The sequence below is a fragment of the Rhincodon typus genome, chromosome 24 (genome assembly GCF_021869965.1).
Source record: "Rhincodon typus isolate 14 chromosome 24, sRhiTyp1.1, whole genome shotgun sequence".
Taxonomy (NCBI): domain Eukaryota; kingdom Metazoa; phylum Chordata; class Chondrichthyes; order Orectolobiformes; family Rhincodontidae; genus Rhincodon; species Rhincodon typus.
Genome location: NC_063355.1, coordinates 25,444,034 through 25,470,106, shown reverse-complemented (window position 1 = coordinate 25,470,106; position 26,073 = coordinate 25,444,034). Strand labels below are relative to the sequence as shown.

The following is a 26,073-nucleotide window of genomic DNA, read 5'->3' as shown; positions in this document are numbered from 1 at the left end:
AGAGAACTGAAGGACTTGGGAAACAAAATGAACTCCTCCATCAAACCTGATGACTAGTGACATTGAACTATCTCCTCAATATTTCTTCCCTCCATCTGTAACACCAAATTGTTTGTTTGTGTGTATGTGCACATGGAGGTTTGAAAAGGGTATTAGAGTTTTAACGAATAGAGTTATATGTTGACAGTTCATAGTCATTTACCTGTAATTACAATCTATATCTATGTAGTCATTCCTGTTAAGTACAGAAACTTGGTGCTTGTTTTCTGTAAAACCTGAGTTTGTCAGACAGATAAACTGGGGATATTGCGTCTTTCAATAATGTTTTTAAACTTTTGTGATGACTGTGGGAGTAGCAGAGTTTAATCTCCCACATGCTACTCACCTACTCCTCTGTAGGATTGGATCAATTGCTACTTGGAATCTTTTGACAAGAAAGATCAACATAATATTCGCGAGTATTTAGGTTGCATTTCTTTTAGGTTTGAGGATGATAATACATTATAGTCCTTTAAAAGAGTGGTGATCCCATGCAAAAGAGCTGAAACAAGACACTTCATTAGCACTGAGGAGGTCTCCAATTACGCACCATTATTGTTGAGCAAGTGCTCAATTAAAAAAGCGCAGATGAAACTAGATACATAAAATGACAAAGCTCATATATTTGGGAAAGCGGTGAATTTAAACTTCGCTCAATCAGGGCATTACTACATACCATTAAGGAAACCAGGCATTTCTCATTGAGACATACAGGCAGTACAGGTGACAAGTCTGGCTGACAGGAAATTAATTGACACTATATGACTAGTATAGAGAATGCAAGGATGAATATACCTCAAGATGTTTTTGTGGAAGTCTAAATGAGTCCATTTCTGGAATGTTATAGAATGTGCTTTCTTGAGATAATGGAGAAGTCAGGAGTGTTGCCAGCTGGATAAGACAGACAGTTTTAAAACTAGTGTTGTGTTTGTTCTTTTAAAAGTTTGTACAAATAATCTTCTTTGCTATTTCCGGTCTCAGACGTTAGAGAGATTTCAGAATTTAGAAAGATGTAGGGAGATAGACTTTGATAGATTCAGTAAGACATCACAGTTTGGATTTCTGACAGTGCATGCTTGCAGACTCTGAGCGTGGAATTTGCCGCATGATAACTTGGTATAGTCAGCAGGATCTATTGATGACTTCAAATAAAGGAATGTCCAGGAAACACCAGAAGGTAAGTATTGTTTATTTTATTTCACTCACAGGTCTGGCTCGCTGGTGGGACTTCCTCGTGACCTAGGGGATCACAGAAACTAGAACAGAGTTAGAATGGCTGAAAATCTGTAAGCAAAGAAGGAAAACAAACTAGGGAAAAACAAAAAGTTAAGGAGACAACATTGTACACAGAATCACTGACAAGTAGACCGGGGAGGAGGCTTAGTTGATGCTCCTCAGTGGTGAAATCCCTCATGAGAAGTCTTTAGGCATCCCTAATAATGGATTGGCCACGGTGGACTATTTAACAGGTGCTCCCAAGGGTGAAGATACAGTCAAGCACAGTGTGAATACAGTCAAGCACCTCAGGAAGAGAGCAGAACGGTGAACAAGCTACTGAGCAGATGTTATTTAAAACATTAATTTTGATTTGAGATCAACACACTTATACTAATATAAACTAGACTTGGAATTTGAGAAGGACCAGTCTTTGATTGTAGTTAAACATATGTGGAATTATTCTCAAGTGAAACTGGAAGCTGTAATAGCACTGGCATATATTATGTATTATTATATTATATTATATTATTGTATATTATATTATGTTCTAGAATGCAATTGATTTTTTGACAGAGAAGATTGCATTAGCAGAAAGAGCTATATTGGCAATTGTAGAAGTCTGCAATGGAGACTCTCCATGCGTTCTTGATGGGCTTTCCAAAAAGGTTGTAAAAGGAACAATGAAATTCGAAATAATCCAGAATAGGTTAACCCACAGTGCACACCTGTGTTTACAAGTGGACAAACAAAATCAAGAGCTACAGGAGGTGTAAACAGCTGCAAAGGAGAAGTGATGACTGGCAGGAAAGTGCTGATGTCCCACCTAATAGGGTGCAAGTTATATCTCAAAAGTGGCAAATACCGGAAGACATCATCACAGCCAGTTGCAAGTCTTCTACTGGCCTGAAAATGTAATGACCTGGTGCTTATGGACCTAAAAGCATAGGACTTGGGTTGAGGTTTGTTCATGTTATATTTCGTGATATGACAACTAGATTCAGTCTACTGATAGTGATAAATAGCAAAGACCAACGGACTGTAGTAGACATGTGTCAATATCCAGCTGATGTTACTACTGGATAAGTCAGATCCCAGAATGAAATCTGGGTTGATGGATCATTTTTTTATTTTAAATTTAATGTGGCATAACCGAGACATAAGCACACAAGGCTGCAGATATGTTTTAGAATGACATCAGAGATTTAATACTCAAGTTTATTATATAAATTAATGAAGTAATATAAAACAAACTGAGCTATCTACATATAACATTTTGAAACACTTCAAACCTGATGGCAAAACAAAATCCCATCTACTCTCCAACACCATCACCTCATAGTTATGCAAAAATCCAGATAAATTCCTTTCCTTTCAAATCTGTAGGTTTGACAACTGCTTCTTCTCAGTTCATGCCCTGTGAGCTGAGAAACCTTTTCTCTGAATATTCACACAACGGAGAGCTAAACATTTTAATAATCTGCAAGGTTCTAACCAACATTCCTGGTCTGGAAATTTCACAAATTATGCTTCCTTAACTGCTGTGAACAATCTCCTTTTACTAAGACAGACAATACTTGCTTTTGATTTCAATCAGATCTCCTTCAAGCAGTATCCAAAAGCTTTAGAACACTTTTTAAAAATCTTGCTTGCCCTAGCTTCTGTTAAGCAAATTACCTGATGTTCTGTCTCTCTGATTAAAAGCCCCCATAATAGAAGGAAACTTCCATTACTGTAGGAGGCAGAGACTGGTTTAAAATCATAGTTCCAGAAACACTGACCGAGTTAATTTTTAAACCCCTGTCTGAAAATTCATCAACATCACATGTCACTGGTTTAAAATCCAAACTCTTTAGCATGTCTTCTTTACCATCCTATCTATATGTGATGCAAACTTCAAAGAATTATGTACCTGAACCCCTAGGTCTCTGTTCTACTACATTACCCAAAGCCCTACTTTTAATTGTATGAGTCCTGCCCTTATTTGTTTTACCAAAATGCAATACCTCGCATTTATCCAAATTAAACTCCATCTTTCACTCTTTAGCCCATAGACCCAATTGATCAAGATCTCTCTGAAATCTTAAATAACCTTTTTCACTGTCCACTATAAAACCAATTTTATGTTATTCGCAAACCTACTAACTATGCCTTCTATATTCTCATCTAAATTATTAATATAAATGACAAACAAAAGTGGACCCAGCATCAATCCCTGTGGAACACTACTGGTCACAGGTCTCCAGTCCAAAAAACAATCCTCCACCATCACTCTCTGTCTCCAGCTGTTAGCCAATTTTGTATTCAATTGGCAAGCTCACCCTGAATCCCACGTGATCTAATTTTGCTAATCAGTCTACCATGCAGAACCTTGTCAAAGGCTTTACTAATGTCCAAATATACAATGTCAACTGCTCTGCCCTCACTAGTCTTCTTGGTTACTTCCTGAAAAAACTCAATCAAGTTTGTGAGACACAATTTCCCTTGCACAAAGCCACACTGACTATCCCTAATCATTCCTGCCTCTCCAAAAGCATATAAATTCTGTCTTTCAGATGCGCTTCCAACAAGTTACCCACCACCAAAGTCCACAAGTATATTGTTTCCAGGTTTCTCCTTACATCCTTTCTTAAACAAAAGCACTACATTAGCCACTCTCCAGTTAACCAGCACCTCACCTGTAGTTATAGATGATACAATTTTTCTGCAAAGGGCCCTGCAATCTCCTCCCTAACTTCCCACAAAGTCGCAGGATACACTAGATCAGGTTCCACAGATTTATCCACCTTCATATTTTTTAAGACCTCCAGCACTTCCTCTCCTGTAATGTGATCTGTTTTCAAAATATCAATATTTATTTCCCTGAGTTGTCTAGCCTCCATTTCTTTCTCCACTGTAAAAGCTGACACAAAATATTCATTTAAAATCTCTCCCATCTCCTGAGGTTCAACACAATGATTTTCTTTGATCTTCAAGGGGCCTACTCTCTCCCTAGTTCTCTCTTGCTCTTAATGTACTTGTAGAATCTCTTTGGATTATTCTTAATCTTATCTGCCAAGTGTATTCATATCCTCTCTTTGCCTTCCTATTTCCCTCTTAAGTATCCTAAGTGACCAAATGAATTGCAAATTATAAATAGCTTTGGCATAAGCAGTGCATCATAAAAACTCTTTGCAAATGGTTAGGAGAATATAGTCTGTACCAATTGATAAAATATATAGAAAAAATATTCGGAAGGAATTCAGAGAGCTTTGTGAAAAGCTCTCATTAGACCATTTGTGATACTTTGTTTCTTGTGATCTAGATTTTACAAAAAGTGAGGTGAGTAGAAAGCAAAGTTATAGAACTCAGTGGGAAAATTGTCATTATACTAGATGGGAATCAAACAATGAAAGCCAATTCCTCACCAGTGATTGAAATAAACTGCAAATTTTTAGATACTAGAAAGGTGATAGAAGATGACAAGGTACTTTATGCGTTGCATGCTTATGTATTTTGTGGGCCAGAGCCAGAGGGACAACATATGATATATCAAGGGCTAGATGCCAGTAGAGATATTCAACAAGAAAGAGCTAATTTATCCAGAAACAAACTACAGAAAGTTGGTTCCCAGGTGATCTAATTGCTCAAAAAGATTAGTGGGATTAACTAGTGGGATGCCACAATATTGAATAAACAGGAAAATCTACTGGAAAATGCAAAAATGGCTTTAATATCGAGGAAGACAGACAAGGGGCAATGGACTGGTAGAATGGATTACAAGAATGGTATATAAGAAAGTATAGATCAAACTCCAGTAATGACTCAGGAGATGAATTCCAGCTGAGGAAATACTCGTGTATGGGTAAAGAATATCAGATTAGGCTTCACACAGCATCTGAACAGTCATAGCCCTGAAGGTCTTCAATGGCTAAGCAAAGGTCACAGTCTCACTCAACAACACAGTAGAATGGAATTGCTGGACCTTTCCAAAAGTAGAAGCAGAAGTACCCTTCACCAAGAGGTGTTTGTAGCTGTCAACAAATTAGAAGATAATGCTATACACAAAGAGTTGAAAGTTGGAGATAATGTGATGTGTGTTTAGAAGTTCCAGATAGCGGTCAATCGGTTTTATCTAACAGCTGGATCTGCACAGAAAAGGTCCTACCAGACAGGAACTAATTAAAGTCAAAGCTAAGATTGTAGCAAACACATAAAATGCTGGAGAAACTCACCAGGTCTGACAGCATCTGTAAAGTGAGAAACAGAGTTAATGTTTTGAGTCCAATGTGATGTCTTCTGGGTTAATAGCAAGGGGTTTTGAAGAAAGCGTAAAAAATAAAGAGGTCAAAGCAAGAATTCCCAAGGCAGCAAAGCTTATTTTGAAATTTTATTTAGCTACTTTTTCACAAGAGTCTAAATTGATTGATATAAATTGCTTTTCTGTAGGAGATCGCCTTCAGAAGGAAGTGTTTCCCCAATCTCCAAAGGAAGCAAATACATAGAAGGAAACTTCAGAAATTAAGTGTGTCTAAGGTTTGTCAGATGATTCCACGGTATGATACTTTTCAGTTGGAGGAAGGTCTGTTTTGTTAAAATTACATCTAACCGAAATAAGATCTTGTTTTGTTTTATTAGCACCATGATGGAAAACCTTCAGGTATCTTTATGCTGCATGGGAATGATCTTTTATTAAGTAGTACTAGCTGATTTGAAAAGAAATTATTTTTAGGATTAGAACAGGATTTAAGAATCACAGTCAGGCTTCTCAGGCTTTTACATATATTGTGTTGGAAATGAGGCTTAGAGAGAGTCAGCTGTTACAATACATCAAAAATTCTACTTAGAGTATGTTAACCCTTTCACAGAGAATTGTGTCAGTTCCTCGCAAAAATATGCAGCTGATTTCAAAGCTGAAAAGGACCAGCTACAAAGTCTAATTGGACAACTGAATTGACTGGACACAAACAAATCTGATGCAAGATTTGATATCTCAGAACTAAGTACTATAATGAAAAGGCCAAAGGTCAATGACTTTCTACCAGTAAATGAAATATTTTTAAAAATGAAGAAACGTGAACTGAAATTGCCATCTTTTGATGATTTATGCAATAAATATTGTATAAATACAATACAATCTATACTATATAAAAATAATTGTTTTTATTGATGCTTCTTACGCAAACATTTGTGGTGTGTTTTCAAGCTCAGTAATTTCAAGATATTTCTTATTGGAGAAAATGGAAATTTTGCCCCTTGGCTTGGGAAACCAAGAAAATGAGACCAATAGAAAGTACTCTGCTGCTGAAACTGTTGCACTTTTTAGGAAGTTGACATGGCATTTTTTCACAGATATTAAAAAAAACTACTATATTAAGCAGAGGCTAAAGGAGGAATACCTACTGAATGTTGATAGATAATCATTCTCTTTAGAATAATGTACACTTTACAAAGTGTGTGAAAGAGAAGAGATTGGTCCAGAAATTCTGATCCAGGTCATATCCCATTTTTGAAACCTGACCAGATCACAAAATACCCACTTTTCTTTTGATGACTTTTGCTCTGGAGATTCCTGGAAAAGGGCCTCCTTTTTAGAAACCTATCCAGGAATCACTGAACCCAACAATGGAGAGAATCAGTGTGGAAACAACAGCCCCTTTTACAGCAGTAAGTGTAGTATATTGAAGTTGTCCAGCAGAAACTTTGAAAGCTACGGTGAAAGGGCAAGTTTGTAAGGCAAGAGAGGGGTATAGCCTGAGTGGGGGAGAAATGGCAGGATTATGACAAGTTGGTGCCAGGAAGGTGAAGTATTTTTATATTAAGTGGGTGAGGTGGGTTAGATGCCAAGAATGTGGATGAGTGCTTCAGGCATATGGGGGTAGTCCGGGTAGGGGAAGGAAAAGATACCAAGTCAGTGGGGATAATTGCGTTGGAGCTGGGGGTGAGTCAGGTTGGATCAGTCAGTGTAGAGTAGGGTTGGATCGCAGGAGAGACGGAAGTTGTTGGATATGGTGGGGGATGTCAGGGGTCATGGCGAGTAAAGTTGGGAGTCCAGTGGATAGTCAGAGATTCAGTTTAATAGTTTACTTAGGAGTTACAGAACATTTTTAATCTTTTAACATGTCCTGACTGTTACATTTAGGAGTTTTCTCAGAGGGTTCCAGGTGCAAGAAATTGCCTACTGGAATTTTCAATTTCCCAGGCAATTCATTCAGAGATTGATTCTGAATGTGTTCAATGTTTATGTTGGACTGAGGAGTTTGAATAGACTGATATGGAAGACAGACCAGCTTCTACCTCCTGCTTTACTAGATGAATATTGACCAGATTAACACTCGGCACTATTTGATCAATATTTATCTCTTAACCAACTTCACATACACAAACTGACTGTTATGTTTTGCTATATTGCTTTCAAATGTCCTGAGGTTGTGAAAGGTACTGTATAAATGCTAGTCTTTATTCTTTTACACACAACTTATTAATAACACCAGAAATTTCCTACACCTAAACTGATAAATGGGAGGCTGTCAGGAGTTTCTGCAAGCATTTCTGACACTAAACAACCTCTTTTCAGAATTGTGCCTATTTTAAAATATGTTTGATATAATTTTTACTTTTAGTTTCATACATTAATTCAAACAAAGAAGGAAGATGGTAGCTATATACAGCTTTAAGAAATCTGAGCAGTCTGGTTGGTATATTTTGTGGTCATTACAGTTTGCTGGATCTGGAAAAATTGATTAATTTAGTCAGCACGTTTTTTGATCCTTCCTTGTTATTGACTGATAGCTTTATACTTTGTCTACCGAATGGGACCACTTTTAATTATGGTCTGAAGGGCGAGGGAATAATGATTTAACATATTTTAAAAAGTCACATTGCAAAGCATTTAAATTACATTTTCTTTTTGCGACCCTCTGTTTAACTTTCAGTACTACGATTTCAGGCAAGAAATTAAAAGCAGTGGAGTTTTACAAATATTGTGAAAATGAATATTAGACTAAATTGAAGAAATCCTACCTGTTGGTGGACGTTCCCCAGTTTGAGCATGCTGTTCCAGTATTTCTTCACTACCAAGCCAACAGACATGGATGGACCTACTGCCTTAGAGGAAGGGATACACTGCTCCTTTGTAAGAAGATCAACATAGTGTGTGAAACTCTGCAACAACAGCACCAACCTACAGAAATAAATACAAGGTACATTCAGAATAGTGATCACAATTAACTCTTTAGGCCTACTCCAATTTAATATCTTAAGTATACAAGATTTTATTTTAACATTAGGTTTTTGTAAGTATGAGAGAATTTATTACAATCTATTCAATCCTATTTTATCCATAGTATAAACCAATACTTAGGGACAAACATAAATGCAGCTCTTTATTTTGCAGTACAGGTTTTACACTGCAGAATAGTTTTATATTTGGTCAATTACTTAGCAAAGATAATACCACGTTGTTATCCTATTTATTTATTTGATTCTTTAATGTCTAATTATGCATACCCATTTTATGTTTTCCCAATTTCCATCTTTTTGTACAGTTGCTGAGGTTGCTTGGTATTTGTTGTATGTATTTACAACAGACAAGGTAGGTGTTAGGATAATTTTATGTGAATTATGCAAGGTGCGATTTACAAGGAGCTAAAAATGCTATTTCAGATCTTGTGCAGGTAATGCCGTGCAGAAAAACTGCGACTTTGGGGTCAAGTCTAGGAGGAATCTGTTTCATTGAAGTAGACTCCAACTATTTATAGAAGAAATATTCTTATTGTAAGTGCTCAATTTCAATACTAAGTGAATGGTTTTCGGGCAACTTGAAAGTCTACTCTAACTGTTGTAATTGAATTATCCATTGAGGGAACCTATTGCAAAGACAATAAAAATGGCACGATTTCAAATGAACCCGAGAGCTGCTTGGCCAATCAATCTCTGGAAACCATATTACAAATGAGAACGTGTACAACCACAACTTGTCATTGGGTTTTCATTAGCATCTGGGGCGATTCTCGGTTAAGGGTCTAACATTACACTTTATCCATTGTTTCAATGGGATTGCTCTGCAATGCATGGTGATGGTGTTCCAAAGCAGGCAGTTCAATGCTTTTAATGTTTTAAAAATTTTCTTTTATTTAACCCAGTTTTCTAATCAACCTGTTCAGAGATGTTATTACACCTCTGGAACAAGTGGGACTTGAACCCAGGCCACTCCGTCCAGGGTAGGGACACACCACTGTACCACAAGAGCCCTTCACAGGCTTTTAATGGTTAAATACAACATTCTGTATGCCTGGTGATCCCTTGGTCTGAAATCTTGGCATCCTGAGACCAAGTTCTCTGATTTTATTGGATGAGCTACATCCCTGCAGATAGGCAAATTCTGAAACATATCAATAGATTTCCATGCAAGTCACATCAGGTTCACGTAAAAGCATTATTTTCATCATGAATATTTTTTGTTTTTGTAACTCAAATATGCTTCAAATACTCATTTCTCAGATACAAAAGACAAAATAATGTGAATGCTGAGAAATGGAGATTTATACACAAAATGCTGGAAATATTCGGCTGGTTAGATAAAAGCTGAGGAGTGAGAAACAGTGAATGTTGCAACTTTGTAATGAAACAAAGAACTGTGGAGAGAAAGCAAAGTTAACATTTTCATGTGCAGTGAAACTCTGGTTTCATCTTTAGTGTTTTGAATCCACCTAGGATCACAAGAATCTCCATAACATACAATATTCCTCAAACAGCTGTTTTCGCCGCATCCTGAGATCCACACTCAGTGCCATGCGCTGCCATATTGCACACTCTCAACCTTGTTCTGTCCATCAGCACTGCCTCATGCTGTCTCAGAGCTATGCTGCCCTCCTCCCAATTTCAACAGTTTGAAGTTCTAACAAGAAACTTTTTCTCTTCCTATCAGACATCAAGGAACACATGCTAGAACAACTCCGAGATACCCATACCCCTTCCCTTCCCTCTTACTCCATCCTTTCTCCTGATTCCACCAACTTGTTGAGTATTTACCATTCCTTCTGACCTTCCAGTCTCTGATGTTGAACATTCTTTACTAGGCAAAGATCTTAGTTTTATCCCTCTGCACCCCTACTTCAATGAATTTTGGGCACAATGTGATGTTGAACTCTTTTTCTATCACTTTTGTGCCCATTTCTTTGGACAGGAGTACTCTGTCCATCTCACAAACACCTTCACTCACCTCCAACACTCTCCCTCTATTTGGACCTCTCCCTCTGGTCTTTTATCTGCATTCTGTTCATCAAGAACTGTCAACGTAACATCAGTCGCCTTAATTTTTCTGTGGTGGGGATTGATCAGTGATGTGGGAGGGGCGGATAGGTGGGAGAGAAGATGAACAGCACTGTTTGCAAAAAATGACTCCAAGTTTCTAGTCGTCTGGCACTTCAACACACCATTGTGTTCCTTGGCCAACATTTTTGTTGAAGTCATGGGCAATGTTTCAGCAAACCTCAGCACAAGCTCAAAGAACAACACCTCATTTTACACGTCTGGATCCTGCAGCCTCTAGGACTCAACATCGAGTTCAATAACTTTAGAGTCTGATTTCATTCTTCTATGTTTTTACCCACCCCACACCCAGTCCTGTTAATGACGTGGGTGCTTTTACTACAATCGCCCATTCTCACATTCTCATAGTACCATTATCACATTATATGGGTTGCATTCAACAAAGCTAACCCATTTTCTCACTCTTAGCTCTTGATTTGATTTATTGTAGTCACGTGTACCTACGTACAGTGAAAAGCTTTGTTTGTAAGCAGTACAGGCAGAACATTGTAAACAAGAAGATACAGATTACAGGATGCTTAAACAGAGTGAGGCATACAGGTTACATCGCACAGGAGGTTTGCGAAGCAAGATCAATATTACCAAGATCAACATTATTTGAAGTAATTCATTCATCAGTCTAATAACAGCAGGGAAGAAGCGGTTCTTGAACCTGTTTGTGCATGTGTTCAAGCTTCTGTATCTTCTGCCTGATGTAAGAGGTTGTAGGAGAGCATTACTGGGGTGGAAGGGGTCTTTGATGATGTTGGTAGCCTTTCCACCCCAGCGAGAAATGTAAATGGAGTCCATGGATGGAAGTTTGGTTGCCATGATGGTCTGGGCAGAGTAGTTGCTATACCAGGCTGCTATGAACCTGGACAGTATGCTTTCTATGGTGCATCTGTAAAAGTTGATAAGGGTCATTATGGACATGCCAAATTTCCTAAGCTGCCTGAGGAAGAAGAGGCATTGTTGTGCGTTCTTGACCATCGCATCTATGTGGGAAGTCCAGGACTTATGATCTCTTATTTGGGTTTTCTTCTGTCCTGGCCTGCTATCTATTATCTCATTGTTAATCTACCCCTTATATCTCTCACTCTATCTGGGCTCTGTCTCCACATATCTGTTCACCTCTTCTCCACCCACCCCCACATCAGTTTCAGCATAAATATCAGTTTTGCCAGCAAATAACAGGTCATGATGAAGGATCACCAGATTCAAAATGTTAATTCTGCTTTCTTCCCATTGATGCTCCCAGACTTGCTGAGTTTCTCCAGCAATTTCTGTTTTAGTTTCGACTGTGTGTCCTTTTGTCACAGTCAGACCATTTTGTGCATATGACATGATAAGCAGGCACAAAGGTAGAGGAGTGGGGAAAGGAAGGAAGGGACAAAAGGCAAGGTCTATGATAGGGTGGGTAGTTAAATGACAAAAGGGATGATAGCAAAATGAGGTGGGAGTGGGTCAAGTAAATAAACAAACGATGGTTCTGGAGGAGATGCAAATGACAACAATTTAATCTAAGATTGAGATCCAAGGTGCGATAATAGGAACCATAAGAACTGCAGATGCTGTAAATCAGGAACAAAAACAAAGTTGCTGGAAAAGCTCAGCAGGTCTGGCAGCATCTGTGAAGAAAAAATCAGAGTTAACATTTCAGATCCGGTGACCCTTCCTCAGAATTCCGATACTCCAAACTCAGAATGCGATAAATAGGGTTGTTCCTGCCATGTTAACATGTTCAAACTGTGTGCATGTGCAATGTAAATGCATTCACCGTGACCTCACTAGTCTGTGGAAGCTGCATTTGGGGTGATGGCTTCTGGTGCGTATTTGGAAAAAAACCTTTTGTTAACTAATGCCTGTTGTCTTGTACTTTTTTCAGAATAATGTTACTTAATGAATTCAATACAGCACAGGAACAGGCTTGGCCCACCAAACCTGTGCCAATTCTTAAGCCTTATTCAGAGCTGCTACTTATATTGCCCATCTGCAGTTTCTATCCGGCTGTTCGCTTCACATTTATGTGTCTATCAAGATACGCCTTAATTGTTGTTAATGTGGCCGCTTCCACTACTTCCAATGGCAGTACTTTCCAGGCATCCACTACCCTCTATGTGAAAAGATTTCCCAGCACTTCTCCCCTAAACTTTCACCCTCTCACTCTGAACCCTGTTCACTTATGTAGTTGATCCTTCCAACCTAAGAAAAAGCTTCAGACTATGCACCCTATCTATGCCTCTCATAATTTTATCCTCTATCAGGTTGTCCCTCAGCCTCCGTCTTTCCAGTGAAAACAATCTGAGTTTATCTAACCTCTCCTCATAACTAAAACTCTTCAGACCAGGCAACATCCTGGTAAACCTTCTCTGATGTTAATCCAACAACTAGTATTATGTGTTTTTATTTAATTTAACCTGGCTGTTGCTGCACTGTGGCACTGGACAACTGCTTGCTCAGTTGCTCAAAAGGGGATCGTTCAAAATGCAACAGTGCCATCTTGTGGTCAAGATTGTAGTACAGCAAAAGATCCATCAATAAATTTAGATAACGAAGTGTGGAGCTGGAGGAACACAGCAGGCCAGGCAGCATTAGAGGAACAAGAAAGCTGACATTTCCTGACCCGAAACGTCAGCTTTCCTGTTCCTCTGATGCTGCCTGGCCTGCTGTGTTTCTCCAGCTCCACACTTTGTTATCCCCCTACTCCAGCAGCTGCAGCTCTTGTTATCAGTAAACTTGCATTTTTAAACATTTTAATCGCAGAAAGTGTCCCAGAACATTTCACAGAGGCAATATATACAGAAATCACAAGCAGAAGAGTTAGGCCAGAGAACTGAAAATGGGATTAATAATATTGTTGTGGTATTTGTGGAATCCTCCTTGTTCCAGTCCCACTTAAGCCCCCTCACATAACTTTTTCCAATACATCAAAGACTGTATTGATTTTGTGTCTTGCTCTTTTCTGAGACTGAAAATGTTGATCAATTTTGCTTCCAATTTCCACCCTTTTCTCATCTTCACTTGGTCTATTTCTGGCTCTTCCCTTCCCTTTCTGGATTTCAGTTTCCAGTTCCAGGGATAGGCCATCTACCAATATTTTTTTGCAAACTCACTGACTCCTACAGTTCTGTCAACTACTCTTCATAATAACTTGCTTCCTGTAAGGACTCCATTCCAGCTTCTTGATCTCTGTCACACCTATTCTTATGCTGTTACCTTCCACAAAAGTAATTCTAACATGTCTTCCTTTTTCCTTCACCAATGATTCCCTCTGCCTGTGGTTGACAGGGCCCTCAGCCATGTCTGACCTAATTCCCACACTTCTTCTCTCTCTCCCAGAATCACATTCCCTTTGCCTTCTGTTTCCACCTGTCCAGCCTCCATATTCAAAGGATTACTGTCCATCATTTCTTCCCAGAATGATATCAGTGCCAAACATATCACCTGATTCCTTCCAGTCAGCATACCGAAGGGACCAACCTTTCCATGACATGTTGGTCTACTTCTCTATTGCTCTCCAATACCTTATCCCCATCCCATAACACCATCCCATGCAATCAGAGGAGTGCAACATTTGTCCTTTTAGCTCCTCCCTCCTGTATCACTCCATCCAAGTGAAGCAGCAATTTACTTGTATTTCCTTCAATCTGGTCTAATGTATTAGCTACTCAAGATCTGGTTTCTGCTGCACGGGTGTGCCCAAATGGAGACTGGGTAATCATTTTGTGTAACACCTTGTCCACAAGTTAACCTGACCGTCCAGTTACTTGCCACTCGATATGCAATCTCATTCTCATGTTTACATTTCTGTTCTAGGTCGGCTGAAGTGTTTCAGTGAAGCCCAATACAAGCTAGAGAACTGCAATTCATTTCCGTTCAGCCTTCTGCACTCAACATGAATTTCTACAACTTCAAACCATGAACTCTGTCCTCCATTTTGATAATTCCCAAATCCCCTCATTCCAGTGTCTGTATCTTCTTCCTACGCTTATGTTTTCAATCAGATCAGACCTACATTCTGCTATTAACACCCACTCCAAATGTATGCTTTGTCCTTTCTCTACAACAATTACTACTGCCTTTGCATTTTGTTCTGTGACACCTTTGATCTCCAATCTCCCTTGCCCTCTGACCTTTCCTTGATCTTCTCTTCTGTTCCATTGCTTCTTGCCACATTCTTCAACAGTCAAAAACTAATTTTCCATCTTTCTTTAGTTCTGAAGAAGAGTCATTTTAGACTTGAAACATTAACAGTGTCCCTCTACACAGATGCTGCCAGACCTGCTGAGTGCTTCCAGCATTTTCTGTTTTTATTTCAGATCTCCAACATTTGTATCATTTTGTTTTAATCAAAAACTTGGTTTCACAATCTTGAATATAGAGCTGGAGGGGATTGCAGTGATAGGGTAACTATAAGGTAATTTTAACTGAAGAATTTGAATTTGATGTAAGGAAAGAGAGCAAAGGAATCAGGCATTATAGGTGAAGATAGTAGGAACTGCAGATGCTGGAGAATCTGAGACAACAAGGTGCAGAGCTGGATGAAGGGTCTAGGCCCGAAACGTCAGCCTTCCTGCTCCTATGATGCTGCTTGGTCTGCTGTGTTCATCCAGCTCTGCACCTTGTTGTCTCAGGCATTATAGGTGAGCAGGCCTTCATGTGCGGTGTACTGCACGCAGTAGAGTCCGGAATGAGTTACAGTTTTACTAGGGAAGGAATTTGGGAAGGTGACAAGATGTACATTGGAGAAATTGATTCCAGAAGTAGCTGAAGTCTACAAACAGTGGTGGAATGTAAATAGGACAGAAGTAGGTGATGCTGCAGAAATGGAAAACAGCAATCCAGTGAGGGATATTTGATTAGAACTTCAACTTGTGATTGTTTTTGACAGCTGGGTTGTAAACTATCTGGTTCAATTTAAATGAGCAATCAGAAAGAAGATGAAATAAGAACAAGTTGTACGTCTTCAGTCTTAGTAAGGATCAATTGGAAGAAATACTGAATCATTGTCAGACAAGCAACATTTAATGGACATTAAGTTAAGGGTGATGAAGGAGTAGAACTGGGTGTCATCAACATAAATGTGCTAACAGTTATAATGTGGAGGTGCCGGTGTTGGACTGGGGTGGACAAAGTCAGAAGTCACATGACGCCAGGTTATAGTCCAACAAGTTTATTTCAAATCACAAGCTTTTGAAGCATTGCTCCTTCATCAGGTGAAGTGGTTATTGCAATTAGGATGGTGTGTAAATGAGGAAGAGGAGACTACAAAGGGTTGTGAACCTAATTGGTCAAGCAGTGGCAACAGCAGAACACAAGGGTGGTACCTTAAGGCAGAAGTGGTGGAGAGAGAATGGAATTTTGGATTAAGGTGACTGCCATCAACAGTCAACGGTCATAGTTACACTGGAAAAACAGAATACTGCAAGTGCTGAAAATCTGAATTGGAAACCGAAAATGCTGAACAGAAAAATTAGATCAGGGAGCATCTGGAGAGAGAACAGTTAACTTTTACTAAACTCTGTTTCTCTATCCGCAGCTGCTACCTGTTCCTATTTAGCTTTATTCAGAATTTTGTGTTTTTTATTCCAGATATTCTTTGATCAAATTGGTAAAATTGTAATAAATGCACAAAATGAATGTGTTGCTTCACAAATGGTTACAATAGGTACAGCCAGCTACTTATTTCAGAATATTGTTTTAAGTTAGTCGCAGGTGCTTTAAACAGTGAAAACACTTTTCGGGTTCTTTTGAATACATTAACCAAAACATATGTGAAACTTTGCTGCTTATTAGCAAGCCTGCAGGAAATACAAACAGGAACAACAACGTTTGCCAGTTTTGCCAATCTCTTGACACAAGTCCTGCATTGGCCTCTGTCTCAAATAATATTGGCTAATTTGACATAGAATATGGATCAAACTGGAACCTTCCTGGTCCATGTGGCTCACCAACTATCTACTGTTTACCTTAACAATTGAGCCATTGAGGGAGCTGTGACTAGATAAATGCTCCATAGCGTTTTAAAGTTGAACAAACGTCAAGAGTCAATCACTGTGTACACATCATTATAAATATTTACAGTTTGGAGAGTTATTATAAACACAACTAATTATACTGTGAAGCACAATTCCCAATAGAAATCTACTGGATCAAAATATACACTTGACTTTTTTAGAATACATTTTTAACTGACACATCTCTACCAACAATTGTTTTTGCTAGAGTGTCAGTGTGTGAGGGGTGACATGTTAGAAGTATGTAAAACTGTGAAAAGCATGGATAGAGTGGATAGTCAGTCTGTTTTCCAGGATGAAAATGTTAAATACCAAGGACATAGCTTTAAGGTGAGGGGGGAAAGTTTAAAGGAGATGTGCAAGGCAAGTTTTTATTTAAACACAGAGGGCATTAGGTGCCTGGAATGAGCTGCCGGGATGCTGGTAGAACCAGGTTCGATAGCAATGTTTAAGGGGCATTTTGACAAACACATGAACAGGCAGGGAATAGAGGGATATGGACCATGTGCAAGCAGATGAGATTAGTTTAGAATGGCATCATGGCTGGCGAAGACACGGTGAGCCAAAGGGCCTGTTTCTGTGCTGTAGTGTATTATGTTCTATATTGTAGAACATGTACTCTGGGATTCTGAAGATAAATATTACAAGTATGAAGATGTCAAAAATCACAATCACATTTTTAGACACAACTTACGATATAAACAGACTTCTTGTTGCCACCAAATAAATTTAACCAGTATTATTGACCATACCAGCTGTCAACAATCCTTCTCCTAATATGACCATAAAGTGTGTGTAATTACTAATGTTAGGAAGCACACATGTAACAATTTATTTAACACAGGTTTGTGCATGTCACAGTTGGATCACACATATTCTTGTTCCACTGAATAAAAAGGCAATCTTCCTATTGCCTGAATTGGACTCAACAATGAAACCTGGCAAGACCAGGTCATGGGACTAATACAAATGTAAAAACCTTTTGCAAAAATGGCTTTAAAGAAAGGCACACATGCAGATAAAGTGCACCTGTGTATTTGTTAAATCAAATCAGAAACTTAATCTAATGATTGCTATTGTCCTAATATGTTTTTCTCATTCCTGGGGTGTGGGCATTTACTGGCTAGGCTGGCATTTACTGCCCATCCTGATTGCCTTAAAGAAGGTGGTGGTGAGCTGTCTTCTTGAACTGCTACCCATTTGATAGCACTTTAAAAAATAAAACTCAAGAGAATATATATTTTTCTCATCAACATGACAAATGGGAAACAGTCTAAAAGAATAGTTACATGGGGACAGCAATTTAAATATGTTTTCAGGATCACATTCTCTATACAATGTTTTTTTGTGATCTCTGATTTGATGCCGTTTTATTCCACTTACGAACCTGAGTAGGTTAATTCATCAGAGCTAGTAAGAACTGCAGATGCTGGAAAATCTGAGATAACAAGGTGTAGAGCTGGATGAACACAGCAGGCCAAGCAGCATCATAGGAGCAGGAAGGCTGACGTTTTGGGCCTAGACCCTTCATCAGAATTGGGGGAGGGGAAGGGGGTTCTGAAATAAATAGGGAGAGAGGGGGAGGTGGATAGAAGACGGATAGAGGAGAAGATAGGTGGAGAGGAAACAGACAGGTCAAAGAGGCGGGGATGGAGCCAGTAAAGGTGAGTGTAGGTGGGGAGGTAGGGAGGAGATAGGTCAGTCCAGGGAGGACGGACAGGTCAAGGGGGCGGGATGAGGTTAGTAGGTAGGAAATGGGGGTGCGGCTTGAGGTGGGAGGAGGGGATAGGTGGGAGGAAGAACAGGTTAGGGAGGCGGGGATGAGCTGGGCTGGTTTTGGGATGCGGTAGGGGGAGGGGAGATTTTGAAGCTTGTGAAATGCACATTGATAACATTGGGCTGCAGAGTTCCCAAGCGGAATATGAGTTGCTGTTCCTGCAACCTTCGGGTGGCATCGTTGTGGCACTGCAGGAGGTCCAGGATGGACATGTCGTCTGAGGAATGGGAGGGGGAGTTGAAATGGTTCGCAACTGGGATGTGGAGTTGTTTATTGCGAACCGAGCGTAGATGTTCTGCAAAGCGGTCCCCCAGCCTCCGCTTGGTTTCCCCGATGTAGAGGAGGCCACAACGGGTACAGCGGATGCAGTATACCACATTAGCAGATGTGCAGGTGAACATCTGCTTGATGTGGAAAGTCTTCTTGGGGCCTGGGATGGGGGTGAGGGAGGAGGTGTGGGGGCAGGTGTAGCACTTCCTAATTCATTTGACAGTGCTGATTTTGTGGTTATCGTATTTGCATCATGTCAACCAATAAAATTACCTGTAAGATTAAAGCAAAGTGCTGCAAATCTGAAATAAAAACAGAAAGTGCTGGCAATTCTCAGCATTTGTGGAGATAGAAACGGAGTTAATGTTTTGGACTCCAAATGTCAATTTCATTATCTATTTCTGGCCACCAAGGTACAAAAAAGACACTTTAATAAAAGCAAAATGTTGGAAATATGAAACAAACATAGAAAATGCTGTAGAAACTCAGCAGGTCTGGCAGCATCTGTGAAGAAACAGAGTTAACTTTTCAAGTTCAATGGGACTCCTCTTCACAACGAACACTTCAATGTTGAGGCAGTTATAAAAATTACCACAATGATCATCTGTATTTAGATGCTGAGTTATGAGAAAAGACTGCGTAAACCTTGACTTTTCAACCTTGAAAGATGGAAATGGAGAAGCTATTGTATAAAGTGGGTGGCATGGAAGCTCAGTGGTTAGCACTGCTGCCTCACAACACCGGGGACCTGGGTTCAATTACAGCCTTGGGCGACTGTCAGTGTGGAGTTTGCACATTCTCCGTGTGTCTGCGTGGGTTTTGCCGGGTGCTCCGGTTTCCTCCCCCCAGTTCAAAGATTTGTAGGTTAGGTGGAATGGCCCTGTTAAATTGCCCCATAGTGTCCAGGAACGTGCAGGCTAGGTGAGTTATCCATGGTAAATGCAGGGTTACAGGGATAGGGTGGGGGGAGTGGGTCTGGATGGGATGCTCTTCAGAGGGTTGGTGCAGACTCAATGGGACCTGTAGGGATTCTATGATTCTAAACAGTGTTAAAGATAGTAAATTACCTGAACAAAGGTAAATCTACAAAAAGAAATGCTTTGAACAAATTATTTAGAATAGCATAAGCGGACATGGGTTCAAATTAGTAAAAAATGCTAAGTCTCAGACTTCATAGAATCCCTACAGTAGGGAAGCAGATCATTTGGCCAGTGATTCCACAATAAGTCCACAATATTGGTAACTTTGCATTTACCATGGCTAACCTACCTAGCCTGCACATCCCTGGACATGATGGACAATTTAGCATAGCCAATCCACCTGCACATCTTTGGACTTGTTTGTCAAGAGTTTAAAGATTATTGAATTTATGGATTGGACCTTCAGTGAGTAATAGAGGTGAAAGCCCTGGAAATTTTTAAAAAAATAGTTGTTCTGAAGGATTAAGTGTGGGGTCTTTCCAGGTAAATGGTCTTCCTGATCTTATATGTTAGCTACGAAGAGAGGCTGGTTGGGCTTGCACTGTTTTCTTTAGTGCAGATAAGGTAGATAGGATACCTGATTGAGGTATATAAGATAATGAGAGGCATGGACAATGTATTGATTGCAGCGAGGTCAGCCAGGTGGACCTCATAGAATATGAGTTCCCTGATTGGGGCTGTTAATCTGATCCAATCAGGGAGCCCTGGCTGACAGATAAAAAAACAGGAGTGTCAAATATCCTAATCACTCTGAGACCTGGCTCTGAGGGAGCTGGATCAGTGTCAAGAACTTTCCACATAAATAAAAGGTGGCTTGATGATGGGATACCAGCCTCTCTGGAGTTATTTCAGACAGGGTTTTTTCTATTCACTCGGTGGACATGGGCATCGCTGGCAGGGCCAGCATTTATTACCCATCCCTACCCTTGAGAAGGTGGCAGTGAACTGCCGTCTCAAACCACTGCAGCCCATGTTCTGTAGGTAGACCCACAATGCCATGAAGGAGGGAATTCCAAAATTTTGACACAGCAACTCTAAAGAAACAGTGATATATTTCCAAGTCAGGATAGTGAGTGGCTTGGAGGGGAAATTGCAAGTGGTGATGTTCCCAGGCATCTGCTACCATTGTCCTTCTAGATGGCAGTGGTCATGGGTTTGGAAGGTGCTGTCTAAGGACCTTTGGTGAATTTCTGCAATGCATCTTTTAGTTGGTAGCAGTAGTGTGTATTGGGAGGGATGTTTGTTAATGCGGTGCCAGTCATGTTGGCTGCTTTGTCCTTCATGGTGTCAAGCTTCTTGAATGTTATTGGAGCTGCACCCATCCAGTCAAGTGAGGAGTATTCCATAACACTCCTGACTTGTGCCTTGTAGATGGTGGACAGGCTTTGGGGAGTCAGGTGAGTTACTCACTGCAGTATTCCTTGCCTCTGACCTGTTTGTGTAGTCACTGCGTTCATGTGGCAAATCCAGTTCAATTTTTTGTCAATGGTAACTTGAAGGATGTTGATAGTGGCGGATTCAGTGATAGTAACACCATTGAACGTCAAGAGGCAGTGGTTAGACCATTTTTTATTGGAAATGGTCATTGCCTGGCATGTGTGTGGTGCGAATTTATTTACCACTTGTCAGCCCAAGCCTGGATATTGTCCAGACCTTCTTGCATTTGAATATGCACTGATCCAGTATCTGAGGAGTCACGAATGGTGCTAAACATTGTGCAATCATCAGCGAACATTCCCACCTTCTGATGGAGGGAAGGTCTTTGATGAAGCAGCTGAAGATGGTTGGGCCTAGGACACTACCCTGAACTCCTGCAGAGATGTCCTGGAACTGAGATTATTGACCTCTAAGAAACCTAACCATCTTCCTATGAGCCAGGTGTGACTCCAGCCAGCAGAGAGTTTGCCCTCTGATACCCAGATTCCAGTTTTGCTAGGGGTCCACAGTTTTGATATCAATGGGTGTCACTTTCACCTACCCATAGATGGATAGGAAGCAACTGCTCCTCTTAGGCAAAAGGTCAACGATGAGGGGACATAATTTTCAGATGAATAAGTGGTTTAGAGGGAATTTGTTTCAGCGAGAGGGTAATGGGAATCTGGAATGCACTGCCTGGGAGGTCCGTGGATGCAGAAAACCTCTCAATCTTTTAAATACTACATGAATGACCACTTGAAATGTGATAACACTCAAGGATATGGGCCAAGTGCTTGTAAATGGGATTATTGTAGATAGGTCAGTGCAGACTCGATGGGCTTAAGGGCATCTTTTGTGCTTGATGGTTTGTATCCTGTGTTGTCTTGTCAAGCCACGTGTTTTGTTTTAATCTAATAAGGTCAAAAAAAGTGCCTCAGACCTAATGGGACCAAAAGGGCTGGGTTTAAATCCCACCTGTTCCAGAGGTGTGTCAGAGAATTTGGAGTGCTTTTGTGGTGCAGTGGTAGTGTCCTTACCTCTGGGTCAGAAGGCCTGGGTTCAAGTTTTACCTGCTGCAGGGGTGTGTCAAAACTTCCCTGAATAGGTTGATTAAAAATACTTCTTTGTGTGTGAGAATGGAAAATAAGTGGAGTTAGCAATCAGTGGTGTGAGAGTTTTATGAAGTGTGCTTATCTGAAATAAAGTTCTCAGTAAGAGTGTGGATCTGAACTCTGTTTAAACACAGTTAGTGTCTAGAATCATAGAATCCCTAGAGTGTGGAAACAGGCCCTTCAGCCCAACAAGTCCACACCGACCCTTGGAGCATCCCACCCAGACCCAACCCCTATAATCCACCTAATCTACAGACCCCTGAACACTACAGGCAATTTAGCTTAGCCAATCCACCTAACCTGCACATCTTTGGACTGTGGGAGGAAACTGGAGTACCCGGAGGAAACCCATGCAGACACAGGGAGACTGTGCAAACTCCACACAGACAGTCGCCCAAGGGTGGAATTGAACCCGGGTCCCTAGTGCTGTGAGGCAGCAGTGCTAACCACTGAGCCACCATGCTCTGCACTATTTAACATTATTTATTAAAACATTATACACCATCCTCAGAAAGTGGTCCTCTGACATGTGGGATTAGTCCTGTGTCCCTTCTCTGCTTGAATGTTTCCCTCTCATCTTTCTGACCAGAGCTAAACACAATCTTCAATGTATGGTATGAGTGGAGTGTGTTAGGCAAAATTTTAGCTTCATGTTTATACCATTTTATTTGGCAGCGTTATTCAGTATTTTGTTCCCTTTCTTCTTGATTGCTGCTCTGCAAATGACTGGATATTGTAATTGCTGACTCTCATATCATTGCTAGATCTTAATCACTCTTTCTCCCAGCTAGCCAATTACCTAATTTTAAGAAAATTATGGCACAGAGTTCAGTCAGTCCAATGCTAACAATCTCATATTTCATCTTTTTTGTGTCAAACCTGCCAAGAATTTCCATTAGTTCCCTTCTTCCTTTCTTACAACTAATTCCTTATCCACTTCTAAGATTTCCCCAAGATACCCATCCTTTTAAGCTGATATAGCAGTATTCCAACCATAGTTCAACCAAGGTATTTGGCTTTCTGAAAGGATGGTACTCAGTATTACAGGACTTTCCATTATCAATTTGGGATATGTCACAAAGTTTCAAGTGGAAGGATTGCTTCTGGATGAACAGGTCTGGACAAACAAACTACTTTGTATAATCATTCTCTTGAAAATAGTTATTTCATTATTCAAATGTTTTTTGGATCACTAAATTACATTTGATGACATTTAATTAATATCACAATATTTAACCTTGGAATTTAAACCTTTCAACATCTGTTTTTATGTGGTCCGGGTTCAACAACAGCCTGTGAACAGAGGTGCTACAACAATAAAAGAAATAGACAATCTTTGTACAGTACTTCCAAAATATTTGAGTAATTTTCAAAAACTTTATTCAGAGAAATCAACATCTCAACAAAAAACAATTACTGAAAACAGCAGCAACAGAACAATGCAAGTAAGTGTGGATCTTAGGCATATCCTCATTGAGTATTACCTCAATTAATGAAAAATAAATCACTCCTATTAAGGCAAAATTGAGGCACAAAAATAATGGGTTAAGTTGGTCAGAAGGAAGTAAACATCTGCTGACATTCTATGTGCATGAGGCATTACCACTGTGTATTATGATTGTTTCCAGCATGAATTATTGTGAACATGGTTGGTACTTTCTGGAGAAAAGCCAAAGAACAACTTGTACCTTACCTGTCAATCACCAATTCAAACAGCACAATATGAGAATGTTGTGTGTATTCTGGGTCATCTTCTACATAATCAAAACGGTTCAATAAAGTAACAAGATCCAAATCACATGATGTTTTATCCGGAAACTTCCATGATGGATAGCGAACTGCACCAACTCGTGAAAATACATCTATGATTATCCCTTGTACATCTGTGACATCCTTGCGCAAACCATCCAAACAGTTTTGATTTCCTAAAAGTAGTGTCATTTCAAATGTCTTGAAATCAGAATATGAAATGCACCTTCTTATGAAAATTGAAACTGCTATTTCTATATAAAGTATCCGAGCCCACAATAATAGCTCCACAAGGGCAATTTATCTGCAAGAAATAGAAAATAATTAAATTAAGAAAGTTGATTCAATGATTTTAAACAAATATCACCTTTAAGTTGTAATTTAATGTAAATACAGTATTGTTTACTTTGTACTAACCTTATAAAATATCTGCTACCAGATTAAAAATATTTTAACAGGACTTAATGCACAGTATGATCTACAAATTGTTGCAAGCATAAGTCTACATACAAAGTAGTGATATTTAATATGTTGGCAATTGCTGTCAAAATAATTGACAGAATTTTACACGAACCATAGTGATAATGAACCTTCACAATTTGCTAGTAGTGCTGGTTTACTAATATCACACATGACAATAAAGATATCTGCACAACAGCCATTACTATTAATATTGCTGTTTCATAAATGGAAGAATTAGGCATGGAATTCAATTTTAGGGTAATTTTAAAAATTATTTCCTGAAGTTAATAGATGTTTTGTTAACAATAGGATTTAATAAAACTAATGGAGAGGGAAAATGCAAGTACCTTAAACCATGCTTTATATGCAGAAATTGCAACCATTCTAACAGCTTTCTGTCTATAATTCTGCAGTAGAATGTTGTATTGGAGTAATCACAATTCTGTAGCCTTGATTGAGAACAAAACTAACTACTATATAGATACAAAAGCATCTTGGTCATTTCTGCATCTTGTGTAAACACTCAAAAAGATCCTTCTTTACATTGTTTTTCTGGAGGAATTCAGTGGAAGGAAAGATGAGAAAGGAAATTAGATAAGGCTGTTGCTCATTATTCATAGTCCCACAAGTTGAAGTAGTTGTTTGGGGCTGACAAAGAGGAGAAAAAATTATATTTGGCAGCAGTGTCCTCTATTGTTAAAAAAATCTGCTGACATGAGTAAAGAGTCAGTTGGACGAAGAATCAACAGTTGCAACAAGGAATTTGCATGTTTGTGGGCCTTCTTGGAATTCAAATACTAGGGGATATAGGTTTAAGGTGAGGGGGCCAAGTTTAAAGGAGATGTGTGAGGCAAGTTTTTTTTACACAGTGGGTGGTGCGTGCCTGGAATGCACTGCCAAGAAGAGTGGTTGAACAAACACAACAGCATTGTGTAAGAGGCATTTAGACAGACACATGAACAGGTAGGGAGCAGAGGGCTACAGACCATGTGCAGACAGATGAGAATAGTTTAGAATGGCATCATAATCAGCACAGACATGCTGAGGCAAAGGGCCTGTTTCTGTGCTGTACTGTTCTATGTTCTATCTTCTGGTGTCAGGAAAGATGGACCAAAAGCAGCATTTCCCAAGTCAATTTGTCCAGCATCATGACTGATCAATTAAAACTAGCTCGATGGGGTAAGACATGTTGTTCATATACCAGGCTCCTGAAGCAACTGCTCTACTCAGAACTTGCTTATAAGAACATAGGAACAGGAGTAGGTCATTCAGCCCTTTGAACTTGATCCACCATTCAATGAGACATGGCTGATCTGTGGCCTAAATTCCCACATACCTATCATTGGTCCACATCCCATTAATACCTTTGCTTAACAAAAATGTATCTGCCTCAGATTTAAAATTGGCTATTTAATTTAACATCAACTACTGTTTGCAGAAGAGTTCCAAACCTCTATCACCCTCTGTGTCTAGAAGGCTTCCTAACATCTCTCCTGAATGGCCTGTCCCTAATTTTTAGACTACGTACTCCTTGTTTGAGAATCGCCAACCAGGGGAAATAGTTTACCTTTATCTATTCTGTTGCAAGACGAAGACTGTGGAAATGCTTTAGGCTGTCCTTAAAACACCTTTGAAGAGGTCAAACATCCCCCTAGACCTGGCTTGTGTAGGGACCAAAATAAGAAGATTCATTTGGGAAATCGCTGAACACAGGCAGAAACCTTGTTGAGACTGTGAAGAGATGA

At 39.6% G+C, this 26,073-nt stretch overlaps 1 protein-coding gene across 2 annotated transcripts in view; it reads right to left on the bottom strand.

Annotated features, from left to right (window-relative positions):
* ccdc157 (coiled-coil domain containing 157) overlaps nt 1-26,073 on the bottom strand; it is a 46,551-nt gene that overhangs the window by 19,953 nt on the left and 525 nt on the right. Inside the window, exons 2-3 of one of the 2 annotated variants that reach the window (XM_048611534.1) lie at nt 23,811-24,170; nt 8,257-8,416 (exon numbers count right to left, since the gene is read on the bottom strand). In XM_048611534.1, coding sequence (XP_048467491.1) covers nt 8,257-8,416; nt 23,811-24,058 — 408 coding nt within the window. In that variant the 5' untranslated portion in view covers nt 24,059-24,170. Of the gene's footprint in view, nt 1-8,256; nt 8,417-23,640; nt 24,171-26,073 lie in introns of those variants that run through there. The other variant, XM_020521938.2, reaches the window with a different exon arrangement.